Below are 17,999 nucleotides of genomic sequence, written 5' to 3'. Positions count from 1 at the left end.
ATTATTATACAGGGCTACTCAGAAATATGGACCCAACTTCATGATTTTGTATCTCAAAAAGTATAAATTGGGAGACATAAACTTTACATCATTAAAAAGAAAAAAATCTCAAAGATTTGTTTACCAAAGTTCCGTAAACGACCGAACAGGCTATCTGAAAAAGCTAAGCAACAATACCATCAGTATTTAGTAAGATGCTACCATGCAGCGTGGCACCCCAAATGGCAGATTTTAGGGGGTGTGGGTGGTTTTTGGGAAATTTTCAATTGTAAAGGGGGGTCGTGTTTTACCTCATTTTAAAGGTATTTCAGTCCTGAGTATTTTAGTGGAAACATTTGTAATTTGTATTTATCCCCATTTACATCATTTTTAAAGGGTATTTACTAAATGTTTTTAAATTAGCTAAACTCATATAAAATTAAAATGTTTAATTATACACATTATTAGAATTTAATAAACTGAAACCTCTTTTTGATTCTCCCTTATTAAATAAGTTTCATCTGTCAAAAGTCTTAGAACTTTTTTCGTGATTATATCATCATGATTGTATTTAACATTAGCAGAGCGCCCGTCATTCGCACGGGGTTGGCATATAAGTATAAAATGCTTATTACAGCTATATTCAAACTTTGCGTTTGCAATGGGGGAGGACACTGTTTTATAAAATTTTGTTCAAAAACTTACGGTATGATATAGTATAACACATCTACAGGCCCGTTGTCCAAGAACGCGTCTGTTGCGTCTGACGCTGAGTAAAGCTCATCGCACACTACAGCCAAACGCGCCGCGCCGCGCCGCACCGCCATATGGAAACTTCCGCTGTGAGGTCGCACATACTGGCCGCCGTCACCGCCGTTCCTCACCGGCAGTGGGGCAGTGTCTGTAGTTCTGTGCCTTCGTGTATCTCGTTTATGTATTGTCAAGTGAAACTTTTTTTGTCATTTTTCAAGATGAGCAGTTCTGAGGACGAAGATACGTTTTTATTTTGTTTACTGGAATCAGAAGAGAAGAAGAGGCAAAAAACTACACGTGGGTTCATCCCATAAACGAGAAGAGGTAAATATATGGGGAATTTCACCACCTTTTCCCCGATTTACTGAAAGTCAAACGAAGATGTTTCCAATATTTCACAATGTCCCCCGAAAAGTGTTATGAACTAGCCTACTTAACATGCTCAAATATTTAATTGAAAAACAAGACACAACTTTGACACAATTACTAGACCGAGGTAGTACGAAGACACATGAAGGTGGCACGGTCAGAAATTGGTTCCGTTGCCTATCGCACACTACAGCGCGCCGCGCCGCCTTCAGCAGAACAATTCCACGCGACTTCTCCCGAGAGTTCTGGCAACGGAATTATTCCGAGGCGGACACGGCTGCGCGGCGCGGCGCGCTCAAGTGTGCGCACTCTCATTGATTCCCATGAAAACTATTCGGCCGGAATTACACGGCGGTTCGGCGCGGCGCGGGGCGGCGCGTCTGGCTGTAGTGTGCGATGAGCTTAATAGACGCTAGCGATGGACGCTCAGTGACTGCTAAGCATTGATTTCAATGGACCCGTTGTCCAAGGGAGCGTCTCTAGCGTCTGACGCTTGAGACGCTGAGCGTCTGACGCGGGGCACTGCTCCGGGAGCAGACGGGATCGCTGACGGCCAGCGTCTATTGCGTCTATGGGCCAGTTGTCAATGAGAGCGTCTCAAGCGTCTGACGCGGGGCACTGCTCCGGGAGCAGACGGGATCGCTGATGGCCAGCCAAGTCCAAGTGTATATGATTGTGGCGACTAGCGCCACGTCTGGGGGAAGTGCCTGCTCGCTGGGAGCATATACTTCCGGTCTGCTGTGGGTCCAAGCCCTGGTAGCTCAGCTACCTGTAGACGTCAACGTCATTCTGGGAGTTAGTCGTCGATCCGGGGGCGAAGCTGGGGAACATCCTCAGCGACCAGGTCCCTGATGTGTTCCCACGGAGAGTCATCCGCCGTCTCTTCAAGTCTCGCTCGAAGGCCGTCGACGAAGTCTCGGAGAGTTGTCACTGCTGTGGAGTCCCTGATGACGGAGTTCCTCACGTACCAGGGTGAATCTGTCGCCTGCCGAAGAGCCTTGCTCTGGACGACGAGCAGCCTCCGTCTAGCGGTTCTGCAGGTGAGGTGGTACCATGCAGGGGCTGCGTACGTGAGGACAGGCCGAAGCAGGGCCGTGTAGAGTCGGACTCTTGCAGCCGTCGACAACTTCCGTGACCCGAGCAGCGGGCGGATGGCGCCAAGACCTCTTCTGGCGAGGTCGCAGACCCTCTCGACGTGGGGAGTCAGGGTGAGTCGCTGATCCAGCAGGACGCCGAGGTACTTCGCCCGGCGCTTCCATGGGATGTCGGCCCCGTCTAGGTGGAGGTGTTGACCATCGTCCTGCCTCCTCGACCTCGTGAAGGAGATGGCCTCACTCTTGTCAGCGTTGACTTTGACTCGCCACTTCGTCAGCCACGGCAGCAACAGGTCCAGCTGTCGCTGGACATACACCCTGGACATCCTCAGGTTGGCGGAGGTGGCAGTGAAGAGCGCATCATCTGCATAGAGCGAGAGTTGCACTCTCGGCGCCAGGGGCATGTCGTTGGTGTACCACAGGTAGAGTATCGGCCCGAGAACCGACCCCTGTGGCACACCCGAAGAGACTGGCCGTGGTGTGGAAGTCGCCCGTCCAACGGAGACCTTGAAGCGGCGAGCGGTCAGGTAGCTCTTGACGAGCCTGTAGATCGAGCCGGGTAGAGGGGAGGACGCCAGCTTGTAGAGAAGCCCCTCGTGCCAGACCCGGTCGAAGGCTTTGCTCACGTCGATCAGGACTGAGGTCGACTGGTGCTTCCGTTCCATCGCTCCAGCGATGGTGTTGAGGACCCGCCGCAGCTGGAGGGTGGTGGAGTGGCCCCGCCTGAAGCCGTACTGCTCAGTCCTGATCGAAGAGAAGAACTCCTCGGGGAATCTCGCCAGGATGATTCGCTCCAGCATCTTGGAGAGCACAGGCAGGAGGGAGATCGGCCTGTGGTTCTCGGGGAAGATGTGGTCCTTGCCGGGCTTGGGGATGAGGATGACGTTCGCCAACTTCCAGGTGTCAGGGAAGTGGGCCAGCCTCACGCAGGAGTTGAAGAGACAGGTGATCACAACAATCACCCAAGCCGGCAGGTTCTTCAGTGCTGGAGTCCCGAGGGAGTCCGGTCCAGGGGCCTTCTTCGGACGGAGTCGAGCGATGTGGCCCTTCACCTCGCTGACGGTCACGTGGGGGATGTCCTCGTCGTCGGAGTCCGGCTCGTAGGTCTCTACGAAGTCGTCAACATGATGGCCAGCGTCTATTGCGTCTATTGCAATAGACGGTCTATTGCAAGTGCTGTGTCTGTGTTCTCCCATACACTCCACACTATACAGTATCTTGAATGGCTATAGTCCAAGAAATATAGGATATGACATTTAAAAAATGCAAGAAAATGTCTTATGGTTTTATTTTGTAGTATTGGGTCTGCTGAATGACGTACTAAAAGTTGCCATAAATCGGTCCTTTGGAAACTTCCTAAAATCATGATTAAAAATGGCGGATTTTCCCAACATTGGACAAATAAAAAAATGATTCCACATGCATATTTTATGCACATTTTTCGAGATATTGATTTAAGATCAATCTGTAAGTATTTATTGAGTGGTTAGTACTTCATTACGATAGGAAACTCGTTTATGGCCACCACCTTGGATATGCAATATTGGATATACATATTATTTTTTAATGTAATGGTAGTGTTGTGACACATCATTATAAACTAGATTTTCATGTTGATTTCAATGCCAAAATCCGTTTAAAAAATATATTTTTTTTAAGATATATTCAAACGAAAACTCTCCCCCATACATTTCTTATAGACGTTTCGTACTTTTATCATTTTTTAAAATTATTTTTTTAATATCTCCAGTTCGTATTAACGCTTGCAGTTCGTTTTAGCCTTAAATTATTCAGTAATGTAAGAGCTTCCATTTGAGCTATTGGTCATTAAAATACGACTAGTTAGAGACCAGCTACGAACAAAAACGCTAAATTAAATTTAACTTTTTTATAAATTAGGTTTTATTAAGAGATTTATATCTCGGGTTGTTAATACACCGCCAAGTTATTTCTGGTCTTAAATTACTCGGTAAATGTTTGGCTTTAATTTGATTAACCACTAAATAAAATCTTACATATTTAAAATGTGTCATGGCCTTAATTTAACATAGCCTATATTTATTTCGAAATTTGTCTTTAGTTTAGTTAAAGACAATATCCCCAATTTCAACTCCCAATATTCTTTATAGTCTTAAATAATTCACTTTAGTATTAACTTTTATTTTAGCTATGGATTACATATTGGGAGTTATTTAGAATAGGGGATATGTGTCTTTAACTAAAGAAAATAATAATTTAATGTTAAATCAAATTATTACAACTTAAACTTTAAAAGAACTTAAACTGTTTCCTTTAAAAGTAAAAAAAAAATCACTTAACAGCCTCTTGTCTGCATTGAAGTGGTTTTTGATTAGTATTTTAAAATATCCTTACTCACTTCTCTTTTTGAAAACATTGTGGGTACACAATCGAGGTTCACTAAAGGCCCACAATGTCCTCGTTTTCTATCTCTTCGATGAATAGGATCTTCAACACTTTGCTCTTAACACGAATAGTGAGAGCAAAATAAATTTTAACACAGTCAGCAACCAACTGTTGAACTGAATAGACGCGTTCTTGGACAACGGGCCTTAAGCGATCGACGCCCAGCGATATCGCTCAGCGATCATCGTTCTGAGACCTACGGTAATAGGTCATTCCCTACTTGGGAAATTCACTAAAAACAAAGAGCAAATGCACTGACGAGTTAACAACAATAACAATGAGGTTAGGCTCAGCAGCCGTCCCTCTTCAGCTGCTTTCTTGATCGTCAAGGCTCACATCCCTGACCCAGTGTCTTCGCAGACGCCAGCGGATTACACCTAGCAGCCACAATGTGAGGAGGTCTTGTTCCAATTGGTTTGAATGTTCATCAAGTTTGATGGCAAACTGTAAGTGGTATTTTCTCGATTCCTCATGGACGAATATCAAGACAAAATCATGGTGGGCAGTCCCGTTGCTTACATAATAATACCCCCGCCGCAGCAAACCTGCAGACTAAGCGAATTTCCATTTGACTGATTGGATTTACACTGAAATGTCTACTTAAAAATATAACATTTATTCTTTATTTAAATAGAATTAGTTTAACAAGTACTTAGGTTTGCTGCATCAGGGAGGGTAAAACTGTTTTTTTTTTTAAATGTGAATAGTTTCGTAAGAAATAAAAACATTTTCCAAATTTGATCAAAATATGTTCACAAACAAGCAAACTATAACAGTTTACTTATTCTCCATAAGAATAACATGGGAATTTTAAATTTACAATTTTTTGGAATTTTCTCCGTAACAATTAGGCGCATAATAACGCTTCAATATACTAAGTTATTTGTTTTTTTAAGCTCTACAAAATGGTTTGGAAAGAAATTGCTAAATTTTATGTTTTTTGGGTCAAAAATGGGAAAAACCTATTTTTACCCCATAAAACCCCCCGTAAACCCCCGTTCCCATGGTCCGATCATGCTGGATCGCGAACTCGTTCAAATAAACGTACGTTTACACGTTTGTACCAAATTTCATCAAAATCGGATCATTTTTGCTTGAGTTATCGTGCTGACGGACACACACATATATATATATATATATATATATATATATATATATATATATATATATATATGAATTTGAACGGATGGTGTTTTTGGCCTCTAGGGACCTCAAAACGAAAAAAAAATCGGTCCCGCGTCCAGGTCTTACCATGAGTACTACGGTAATAGCTTATTCCCTATATGGGAAATTCGCTAAAACGAAGGGTTTTTACTGGAATATTGAGATTTTCTTCATGTGGCAAATTTTTACCGTGCCAAGAATTGAAATTCTAAGTCCTCATTGATTTATATGAGTTTTGTAAATCAATAATTTTGATTTGATAAGTAAGTAGATGTTACCCAGGGTGCGCGTTGCTGCGCTAAACAGCTATTATTTTAATGGAAATTTGTTGTTTGCGATAAATAGTAAACAATGTATACGAAAAACAAAAGTAGAAGATTTATTTTACTTTAATGCCAGCGGATAAACAATAGTTATTTGTGTAACTAGTGGGCGGAGTGGCACTTTGCTGCACACGAGAAATAATATAACGAGTACTATCACTTTGAGGAATGCTTAAGTTGCTTATGTACTTTGAAGGACAAAAGCCTCGCCTCAATGTAAATGTTACATGACAAGATTTTGCAGCGTTCATTTTTACCCTCCTGTTGTCTAAGCACTCGCATTTATGTGATTTTGAAGAGTTTTACTCGCATCAACAGTCTTTCATTTCATTTCATTTATTTCCCACGGTTAAACCAATTTAAACCGATTATACCTTAGTCTTCTGATGAACTTAATATTGTTGTGTCGTATGATGTTATAATGTACTTTTTCCTTGCTATTTCGCTCAACCAACATAATTAATTACTTGGTAGCCCATAAGGCTAATGTTTAATTTTAAAATTTCAAATGAGCTCAGTAGCGAAATAAGAACTTTCCTGAGGCAGTGAATGCCGTCAATCACGTTTTGAGGCCAAATATAAACTATTTAAAGCATTTGAAAGGATTGTCGAAGCAGTTTTCGAGATCTTTGTCTAAGCATACATTACATAAATGATACAAGCAAACACTGTTTATATAAGTATAGGATACGGAATCATCATTGCAAGCTTGCAAGAACCATAATATCCACTTTATCAATAGACTGGTCATGTGTCGTAGCCTAAATACCTTATTGTCTTTTGGAATAAACTATCATTAGCAGCCGACTGTCGTCACATATTCAGATATTCAATATGCGGCGCTTTGACCATAACCGGAGTTGCCGGATTTGCACGTCAAGTAAATTGGACCCAAACCCATTGGTGTTTTATAGGGATCTCAAACCCCTTTCACGATTATTCGTAATTTACATAACGAGCTGAGACGAACAAGAAACGCGAAATTTTTTGCGCTGCTTGCATTCTCAAATGTGGGTCGCATTCCCTCGGTTGCCAAAAAAGCTTTACTCAGTACCGGTACCCAATGAGATTCGAGTGAAAAAAGTGATTCTCATCCCACCACCGATTGACGCCACCTTGAAAAGAAACTGGATGTTTGGCAAAGTTCATACCGGCGGGGACCGTGGACGAGGACGTGATGAAGACGGCGGTGTTGTTGGTTGTGGTGATTGTGTTAATGAGGGCGGAGTCCGGGATTGTGCGAGGGAGTGACTGTGAGGAGGCTGAGGGATGTGTCGTGAGGGGAGTGCGCGAGGATGAACGAGGATCTCTGCAGGAGGCCGCTGGAGACACAGACGACCGGGACCACCATGACAAGACTACCGGTGTGGAGGAAGGTACGAGCTGATGTGATAAGGGTTGATGTTGCAGACTATAGAGCATATGGGGAACCAACCTCATAGGACTGAGATACCATTGGAGGGCAAATATTATGACAGATCGGTTTAACCATTGCCGATACACAGAAGTCTAAATGGTAGATAAGTGTAGGATGAGTGAGTCAACTCTTGTAGCTTTCTTTCTAAGATTATTTATCTTAGTTAGGATTTTTCACTTTGATATAAAATCATTTAAAACACTCAGAAACAGTTATAAATCATTTAATAATTTACATTGAAATGACAAACTAGTTTAAAACTTTTTATAATTGGACGAACAGCCTTGTGCCTATAAGTATAAGAGCTTTGCTCGCTACGCTCAATTAATAGTTTTTTTTAAGTATCAAAAAGTTGTTTGATAACTGATACTTTCTATTCCAATAAAAATATAATACAGTACTCATAAACGCCAGGTCAGTTGTCAGGTCAAGTCAGGGCCATGTAGCCCTAACATATTGCCTGGATAAATTAAGAATTTTAAATTAAAACGTTTTTATTAGCTCGCTTTCATGTCTGTTCGGTAAAAAAATATGTTAAACCAACATCCCGATGGGCTAGAGAGCTCACATATGGATGACGATGCAATATTAAATCATGTTATTTGCGTAGTTCCCTTGGGCTACGCCCCATGGGCTTCCAAATTTCAGTTCATTCAAAGAGAACAGGTAAGAGGTACAGGTTCTGCTCCCAAGAGATTCTAAAAATATAAACAAACATTTAAAAGTAAAGGTAAAACATCTGATTACAGATCAAAAATGTTTTGGTTATGTAAACAGGCCATCTATTATATTATTAAAGTGAAATAGTCAAATTTTATGTAAACGTCATTGTGTCAGTGTGTAGATTTGCCGCAAAGTATTGATATGGACGGATTTCCTCAGGGCTCTGCCCCACAGGCTGATTTCTAAAGGGCTACGCCTGGCATACTTCCAATGTTTACATGATTTAATTTAATTTTAATTATGAAATAGCTGGTCAGTACAATGAACTGGCGTTTTTTTATTTACTCGAATAAGAGGTTTGTGACGCTTAATGTAAATTAAAATAATTCATAAATAAAAAAACTTTTTAAATACCACGTTTTTAAACGCACTAAAAAGAAGAAAATAATTTATAAATATGTGGAGGGAATAAATACTTGAGAGATTTAAAACGAAAAACGTTGAGCGCAAGCAATATATAATAATAAAGAGGGATATTCGTAAATAAGCTAATTCATGCGCCCAACGTTTTTAGTTTTAAACCTTACAAGTTTTTATTCTCTACACATATTTATAAATTATTTTTAATTTTTTAGTGTAATTAATAACGTGGTAAGTTATTAAAAAAGTTTTGTATTCATAAATTACTAAGAATAAAATGCTTATTGCAGTTATACTCTTAGCTTTGCGTTTTCAATAGGGGAGGATAAGGCTTGAGAGAATTTCGTTCTTTATATTTCATATGCTAGGCCTATAGTATTACAGATATAGTATAGTATATACAGTATAGCATTACACATCTACCATAGCCATTCTGTTCTACTACAGCCCCTAAACAATATAAAAAAGTAAATGAAACATTCACACAATATTACAAATTATGTATTAAATTAAAAACATAAGAATTACTGTAAACAATCCTACTTTGACAGTTCTGATTGTGTATCACAGCTTTTTGATGCTGCTTTATCATAAATTGCAAAAAAATATAATAGCACTGCTCCCTTTTGGTAAAACTTCTTATAACTTTTTAATGCTATTGAATATCATAGAACCAACTTGTTTGGTCGAATCAGCTGACAATAGTTATTTGTGCAACTAGTGAGCAAATGGATCAATTGACTCACTCGAGAGAAAGGCGAGTGAGGAATGGTTTCTCGAGTGAGGCTATTGCACTTGACACTCGAGTTGCACATTTTTTCCCTACAGTTACCATAAAACAAATAAATTTGTAAAGAAACGTGACATATTTTTACACACAAGTGAACTTTTAATATTACATTTTTAATGATACAACAGTACAACAGCTGACCAGCTGATTTACAGCCAGTGCTGCCAACGTATTTCGCGCGCATACGACCTTGTCCATGTTACATGTTGCATGTTACGCGCTCACTATTTCGTGCCTTCACGTTGCAAATCTGGAGTGAGTGAGACAAAGTAATTAGACTGAAACAATGTTAACATTGTCTCACTGATGAGCGAATTGGTCACTTTGCTTTCTCAAATCAGTGAGAGAACATGGACATTGTTAGGTAACTGTAGGAAATAGTTATTTGTGCAACTAGTGAGAAAAGTGAGCAATTGACTCACTCGAGAGAAATCCTTACTCACGATCCGTAGGCGAGTGAGGAATGGTTTTCGAGTGAGGCAATTGTACTTTGAACTCGAGTTGCACATTATACTTTTCCTAGAGTTACCACAAAACAAATAAATTGGTGAAGAAACATAACCTATTTTTACACAGAAGTGAACTTTTAATATAACATTTAACGTGAAGTGACAAATACAACAGTACAACAGCTGACCAGCTGATTTACAGCCAGTGCTGCCAACGTATTTCGCGCGCATACGACGTTGCCTGCATGGTACGCGCTCACTATTTCGTGCCTTCACGTTGCAAATCTGCAGTGAGACAAAGTAATTAGAGAGAGACAACATTGTCTCACTGATGAGCGAATTGGCCACTTTGCTTTCTCAAATCAGTGAGAGAACATGTACATTGTTAGGTAACTGTAGGAAAAATTATTTCATTCCTTTTAAATGTGAATATCAATAAGGTTAACATGGGAAACTCCAGAGCCACTGGGGCGGAACCTGAAAGGAGTCTTGAGATAATAATATGCCTATATGTTAATCGGGAATGTGAGGAGCTATCATCAACCCAAATTTCAGCCCAATCCAACCAGTTTTTCCCCGTTTACTTGTTACAAATATCCATACATACATCATAACTTTCTCATTTATAATTTTAGTAGGATTTCATTTAATTTAATTTCAATGCCTTTATTCAAAACCAGGTGATTGTATTTTAGTCACCAATGAAAAAATTGCAAGGGCGTAAAAACATATGATTATCAAATAGGAATATACTATTTAACGCGTAGTTAGTGCATTAGTTATCACCACAGTGCTATCCAATTAACCAAAAGGGACAAAAGAAAAAGTAAATTGGTCTTTTTGTTTTGACTTGTCCCACCGAGTCAGTACCACCGGCATATTCCCAATTCCACTGTGGCCACTAACAGCATATCTGACTCAGGTTAACCCAACGATTTAACCACACACCGTTCGCCGAAAATCTTAATCTGATTCTGAATCTGAATTGGCGTGCACTCTCGACGTACCTTAGTCTCAGAGGTGTGAAACAAAGGGTTTAACGTCAAGCTTGGCTCCAAACGTGAAGGACTTCTTCAGAGTCCGGCTGGCGTTGTTAACGTGGATGGGGGCAGACTTGATTCGGCAAAATCGTCAGACGATGAAGTTGTAAAAAACACAGAATTAAGTTTTGGTGGCGTTGATGGTGATACGTGAAAGTAGACGATAGGAAAGGTAGTTTAGGAGAGTGGGTTTTGTCAGTAAGATGAGGGTGACATTGCGTCGGTGGGAGGTCCAGAAGGCGGTGTCGTCAGCGAACTAAGTAAGACCACAGGATGTTTCAGTGGGGTCTATTGGGACTGGGGACGGAAGGTCCCGGACGTACAAAATGTAAAGAAGGGGGCTGATGGTGGATCTTTGGGAGATTCCAGCATGAAGTCGGGTGTTAATAAAATGATAGTTCTATCTGATGGTCTAGTCACTTGAGAGCCGAGGTGAAGCAGCTGCTGATAGAGGGTGTGATGTTGAAGTCAGTCTTGTTACAGGCAGGGGCAAGAAGTTGAAGAAGCTGCTGCCGTTCCTGCTGATGCTGCTGAAGATGCAGTACGAAGTGTCCGTCCTGGTATACTTCGTGATAGCGCTGATAGCAAAATTGGCGCTGCTGAAGAGTTCGTTAGCACTAGTGCTGAGTGGGGTATTGCTGCTGTGGAAGTTGCTGACATCACAACACGTCATTTCGCGGACTGAGGTAAGGCCACAAGCCATGGTCAACTTATACAGGATATAAATTTGTATGTAAATAAGTACGAGCTGTTGGCCCATCCTACGTACAGTAATCGAGTTGTCAGTTAACACTGAATATAGTCCAGAACACCTAGTCTACAAGCATAAAGACAAATTCTGGCAGTTTTGATATAGAAAATCATCTTGTATACAAAATTTCACGTGACCACCCATTCACCCATTACTTTAAACCGATTATAGGCCTATGAGAAGTGCAGTTTGAATCCAATAATTTTACAATAAAAAAAGGAATTGTGTCGATTTTAAAAGCCTTGAAGTATGATTGGTGTTCGATTCATACACACTGGTTTTCAGGACTAACTATCACTTACCGTACCTTATCTTACCTCCGTGGTCACTAAATCCATCAGGGGATTTTTGCCTCACATTCTCTTATATCCCCTGCCTCTTGTAATTTTGATTCCAGTCTGAAGATGTCTTTCATTACTTGGTCTTTCCACTTAATTCTTGGTCTTCCAAGACGTCGTCTACCTTGTGGTACACTTTTAAAAGTTGATCGATCTTCTCTCCACCACGCATAGCCTGTCCATTTTTACCTTTTAATTTTGGAAAACACCCCTAAAAACATTTCAATGACGGCTTGGAACCAGCTGTTAGTTAAACCATTGACTATTGGATACTGAAGTCATACTAATACTATTGTATCATGCAATCTACTACATAATACTATTGTATTAATAGTCAAAGGTTAAACCCATGGTTAAACCAACACTGAAATTGTGCGTCAGCTACTAGCCTTAAACAAATTACAAGCCTAATTCCTAAAAAACGGAAACCCTAAACTAACATTATGGCTTCGACATTCCCTTCCTTTTAAAATTACCTTTCTTTCGACGCAAAGTCATAAAAATCAGACAAGTGATTGATTCAGAATCGTTGATAAAAACCCTGTCATGTTTTATTATAATATAAGGAGATAATTATTGATAAATTTATTTTTAACGGTACAATACATAAATAACTGTATACCATTAAAGCCAATGAATCTAAACCACACAGCTTTTAGCAAATTAAACCTACCGCATTTAAAACAATGTAAAAGTATTTATATTTTTGCTCTCTTTTTTGGGAACTTTTCTACTGGATACTGAAAGATTGCCCTATCTAACAAGACTTGTTACCTCATGGTTGTTTGGTGTCCCTCCTCCCACAAATTATATAAAAAATATTTAAAATATATTTCGATACCCGCTACTTGGTATTTGTAATTGTGAGTGTTTGTGCATAGGTGAAACTCCATGAAAACAGCCTCACGAAGACACACGTCGGTGGTGGTGGCGTTAACCATGGTTACCAAGGTGGCTATGAGAGTGGAGGATGGAACAGCTATGGTGCGGCCGTCGACCAGCACTCGGCAGCCTATAGAGGACAGAAGCCTATGGGCCGATAGGCAAGTAAAGTAGTGGCAAAGTCTAGAACATGTACGAACTTTACCAAGCTAACTAAAAACGCGTGGAAGGATTCGACTTAAATGTTATTAGTTCTTATCTTAGTTCCTTATCGTAGTCCTATTGGTAAAACGAATAGAGATAATAAATTCAGTTAAAATATTCAACGTTACCTCAAAATAAAACTAGTTTGAAATTCGAACCTTTAATTCTACATATAAATTATAATCTAGGAAGCTAATGATAACTTTATATATTTTTATTCCAAACCAGATAAGATCGAAATGAAGGCAACGTCCCTCAGTCTTTCAGAAGGCAGGGCCACATACAACGATACACGTAAAGAACGATACTCCTCGAACAGATTACATTGACAATTCACCACTGCCGCGCCGCCCGGCCGCGTGCCGTACAGCAGATCAAGGGTCTGCTGGTAGGCTAGTAACGAAAAGAAGATAATTATGGATAGCTAAATAGCATTAGTGTAAAACATATAGAGAGTTATTTATTTTAATAAATAATTAATTGTAACATGTTGTATTTGTTTCAGATTGTTCCTGAATACCGAAGATATTAAATTACTATAAATTATATGTATTATAAAATTGTATAGTTGATACGGTTATGTTATTTATTTTCGAAGTATTTAGTTGGAAACAGTAGTTTATTTATTTGTAGCATTTAACTTGACTAACATTTAAACTTAAGAGGCATAACTTTTGATCCAGTCTATACCTAGTTTAAATTTTAAACAATCTATAATACTCATTGTAGTCTACATGTGGAATATAGCGGTAAATAACCAAAAGTAAATTCTGTGAAAAATATTGTGCTATCCAACACACTCACATAAATAAAATATATAAACCTAATCGCAATTCTGTTATATGATGTGTAAAGTAAAAGTGTTTTTTATAAGTGTATGTTTTACGCAATATTTTATTTTAGCGTTGATGGCTTTATCACACTTATACCGTAATAGATAACAAGCGTAAGAAATCTATATGTATAATGAATAGAATTTAATTAAAACTGCATTCCTAGACCTGTGAATAACTTTACTGTACGGTGTACAGTGTTAAGTTTTGTTTTACTTCCACGTGATTTTCCCCTTTTCCTCAACAAAGTGCCTACAACATTTAGTTTAATACTATTCAAGTCAATGAGTTAGAAAGCATTTAACAAAAATTAAATTTCAACTACCTGTTGTATTGATTTTATTTCTTCCTTTTGTATTAGTCTCTGGGGGCCGAGCTTTGTTCATGGTAACTCATTAGTATACTCTGACAGGACTTTTTGGTCAATGTAATTTATTTGCAGACTCTTTTGTAATCTATTCAAATAGTAATATAGTTGACTTTGTTTATGTAAACAGAAGTTATGATTCTTTGGTCCTGTATACATTTTGAAACAAACACACAAACTATAATCTAAACCTTTAAAACTATACTACATTTAATAAACACAATGATATGTAACAGGCCACAAATACTCTTGCAAACCAATTCGTAATTCATAATGTATGAAGTAAAGTTAAAGCATTTTTTTTGTTATAAGTTTTAGTGTGTAGAAGTCAAATGGTGAAGAATTTAAATTTTATTTTACAACTAAAGTTGGAATTTAAGGTGTTTTAACGAATTTTCCATATACCCGGCATAATTTGACTACGGGAACAGGGGTTTATTGGGAATTTTATATGGTTAAAAATATGTTTTTTCCACATTTGGCCCTAAAAACACAAAGTTTTATAATTTTGATTCAAACAACTTTGTAGAGCTTAAAAAGAAATAATTTGGTGGTATTGAACCATTGTTGTATGCCCAACGTTTACTGAGATAATTAAAAGACTGTAAACATAAAACTACCATGTTATCCTTATGGAATAGGAAATAAATCTGACAATTTTTAGGGAAAATTTAGTAGAAATTCAGCCTGGTAAATGAAAATTCGCTTAGCCTGCACGCTTGCTGTGGTGGGGGTATCGATTTTATCTTATGATCAGAATTTATTTTGTATATTTAATCATGCTTTTATTCGTTTCTGCAACTAATAAGTTTTTAGTTAATAATTTAAAATTGAATCGACGTAGGTCTATATTTTCATGAAAAGTACAAAGTAAGAAAAAACGTATACTGTTAACCACATAACCACTGTTTGGCCTCAATACTGGGACCGTGGCGTCGTCCTGTAACCCATCTTCTTGGAGGTCACGAATTGTGGATATTCATAGGCATATCTGTGGATGCGATACTCCCTGGTGAGGATTAACGTCCGCACTAGTAACGAGCACTACGACCATCCGCAGTACTACGGTATCCTGATAATTAGACCAATTCGTAAAATTACAAGGCAAATAATATGGTTCGGATGCCAATATAAACTGCAGGTATCTTTTAGTTGCTATTGGCTGTATGGACTATGAGTTAATTAACAGTCCTGTCTAAGGAACATATTGACATTAGTCAGTAACAAATCTACAAGCTCGTGCCACCCATCCTAAACTCATCTTCATGCAGGTAGACTACTGGCTCAACCCAAGATGTATTACTTGATTACTTGATATGAAGTTAATCAATCCTACCTTCGTTCTTCGTATGGTCGCCATTCACCATTTCATTTAAAAGTATTAAAATATTAATTAACAGCCTTTAGCTTTACTGTACGTGAAGACTAAACACTCAAAATAAGAAGTAAAACATGAAGAAAAAGAAGTATCAAAATAAATGGGGTTTTAATTTTTTCTAAAATTATTCTAAAGTATTTTCGGTGGACGACCGCGTTTCAGCTTATACATAGCATACAGGCCTAATTGATTATTAAGTAGCTTTGTTTCAGGGTGTACAATGTATGTAATGTGTGTATTAATGCTATCCCTCAATATTTATGCATTTTAGTTTAGTCAACACTGATTAAATGTCCAGAAATATGGCACATCCCCCCTCGCCGACACGTACTAATTTATTTATTTATTTATCTATCGATCCCAACGGTTTCTCCATTTAATACAGTTTGGTACTAAACTAAATTAACAAGATGACAGAGATTACTTAAAGTTAGCGATGCAAAGGATGACTAGCGATGACTAGCATGACATTTTGTGTGTGGGTATGTGTGCATATAATATGACTTGGGCAAGACGCTGTATCAACACCGCAGGTACACCATGCTGGAACACTAACTTTCATGTGTGGCCCTTAAAGGCACCACCTAGCTTTAGCCTGCACTGCATTCCTTTGAGGTAACACCAGACACCCATACAATAAAGAACAGAAGTGGCACTTAAAAAGCACCACTTAGGCACTTAAGCACTGCACATCACTAGACTTGTTTCCACAGGAAGGCAGGAAGATGCTGTTAAGGTGTTCCCTCGAGTAAGTATTTGAAGGTGTCTATCTTGAACGAGGAAGAAGAGAGTCCAAAGAAGTTGATGGAAGTCGAAGCCTCTCCACCAGCCCTCAGCAAACCTGGATATCCCACGATGGTAGGAGTAGTTTCTTGCTTAAAACTCTCTTGCGAATAAGGTTTTGGATCTCGTTCCTCTAGGGACGGAAAATCCACATTATTCAGCAAAGATGTACAGTCGATGAGGCGATTCACAAGTTTGAAGAGGAACTGCAGATCGTAATACAGTATCTCCTTCTCACACTGAGTGGTTGCTAATCGTAATATTTCTCCAGTGTGGTAATAGGGACATCCTGAAAGCAGTACCCCAGTCTAAGTCCTGACAGTCTAATAAATCTTCCCTGAAATGTTATCAAGCAGTTAATGTGCCAAGATGACTGATATGGAGAACAGTCAATACAGCATCAGTATTCCATCACGGGACGCACCAAAAGTCTTGTAGAGGGGAATAAGTGTTAAAGGGTTCTTGAGGTCCTTTGTTACGAAATACGAAGCCAAGAAGTAAGCCGTTGTAGATATTTGGCTAATATGCTCATAGGGACTGAGGGTATAGGGGTAGTTATGACACCCAAATCTCTGGCCCTATCAACCACTTTTAGTCTGACACCGTTTATGCTGTAGTTGTAAGGCTGTACTATCATAGATAAAACATGAGCTGTTTTATCTATGGTACTGCGACTGAAAGAAATGACGAGACACTTAGCAACATTCAGCTCCAGCGATTTCATCGCACCATTTACTAATCTTGTCTAGAAATGATTGGAGTTTGTCCTGGGTATTGTGAGCATGTCATCTCTGCAAATACCTTGATATCATCAGCTAAAAGAAGATAATCAGATAATAATGTCTTGCTTATGTCATTTATAAAAATATCAAACAACAAAGGGTCCAAGAGTGATCCCTGGGGCACCCCAGATGGAACATGAAACGGGTAAGAAAAGCCTCCATTACACTTGACGATGAGTTCTCGGTCACTTAACTTTTTTAACTTTTTAGCCACAACAGTGATGATCCACAGATACCGTAGGCCTCCGATTTTGCCAAAAGTAAGCGATGGTTAACCTTATCAAAGTCTTTACTGAAGTCAAAGTATATATGCAGTCCACTTGGGAAGACTTATTAAATGCTGACATAATGTAATCTTAAAACTCTAAAAGGTTTGTAGAGGATGAGCGACCGCATGTTGTTCAGGGATGATACTACTGTTGATTTGGGAGAGAACACGGTGCTATGCTCACGGTGGAGGAACTTTTACAATTGAGGAAGATTCTGTACCATGTACGATAGGAATTTCCGCACGGTAGGTACCACCTGCAGTCAGGCTCTTCCTTGCTTCTGCTTTTCACAAGACAGTATATTTCCACCCCAACATGTCAGAGCTGAATTGCGCACGGTTGTCCCATAAACGTGTTTCTTCCGCACCTTAAGTCCATGACACACCGACATCTGCCGCTCCCGCCGCGGGAGTACCGCGCGCGGATGTTTTTCCTCGAGCCATGTCACACCAAAAGTTCGCGTCCGCGGCGGGAGTTTTGAGATGAGTTCATTACAATCGTTTTACATAAGAAACTCATCTTATCTG

The 17,999-nt window shown here is 39.4% G+C and overlaps 1 protein-coding gene across 1 annotated transcript; it reads left to right on the top strand.

The window, feature by feature from the left end:
* The first annotated feature begins 7,269 nt into the window (after positions 1–7,269).
* On the top strand, positions 7,270–14,220 carry LOC128986636 (uncharacterized). Its single transcript, XM_054407100.1, has 4 exons — positions 7,270–7,482; positions 11,369–11,571; positions 12,856–13,017; positions 13,566–14,220. The coding sequence occupies exons 1-3, from the start codon at positions 7,284–7,286 to the stop codon at positions 13,015–13,017; spliced, it is 564 nt and encodes a 187-aa protein (XP_054263075.1). The 5' UTR covers positions 7,270–7,283; the 3' UTR covers positions 13,566–14,220.
* Positions 14,221–17,999: the final 3,779 nt, after the last annotated feature.

The sequence above is a fragment of the Macrosteles quadrilineatus genome, unplaced genomic scaffold (assembly GCF_028750875.1).
Source record: "Macrosteles quadrilineatus isolate MER2022 unplaced genomic scaffold, UCM_ALF_1.0 Scaffold_2__2_contigs__length_208266976, whole genome shotgun sequence".
Taxonomy (NCBI): domain Eukaryota; kingdom Metazoa; phylum Arthropoda; class Insecta; order Hemiptera; family Cicadellidae; genus Macrosteles; species Macrosteles quadrilineatus.
This window is presented reverse-complemented; position numbering and strand designations above follow the sequence as displayed.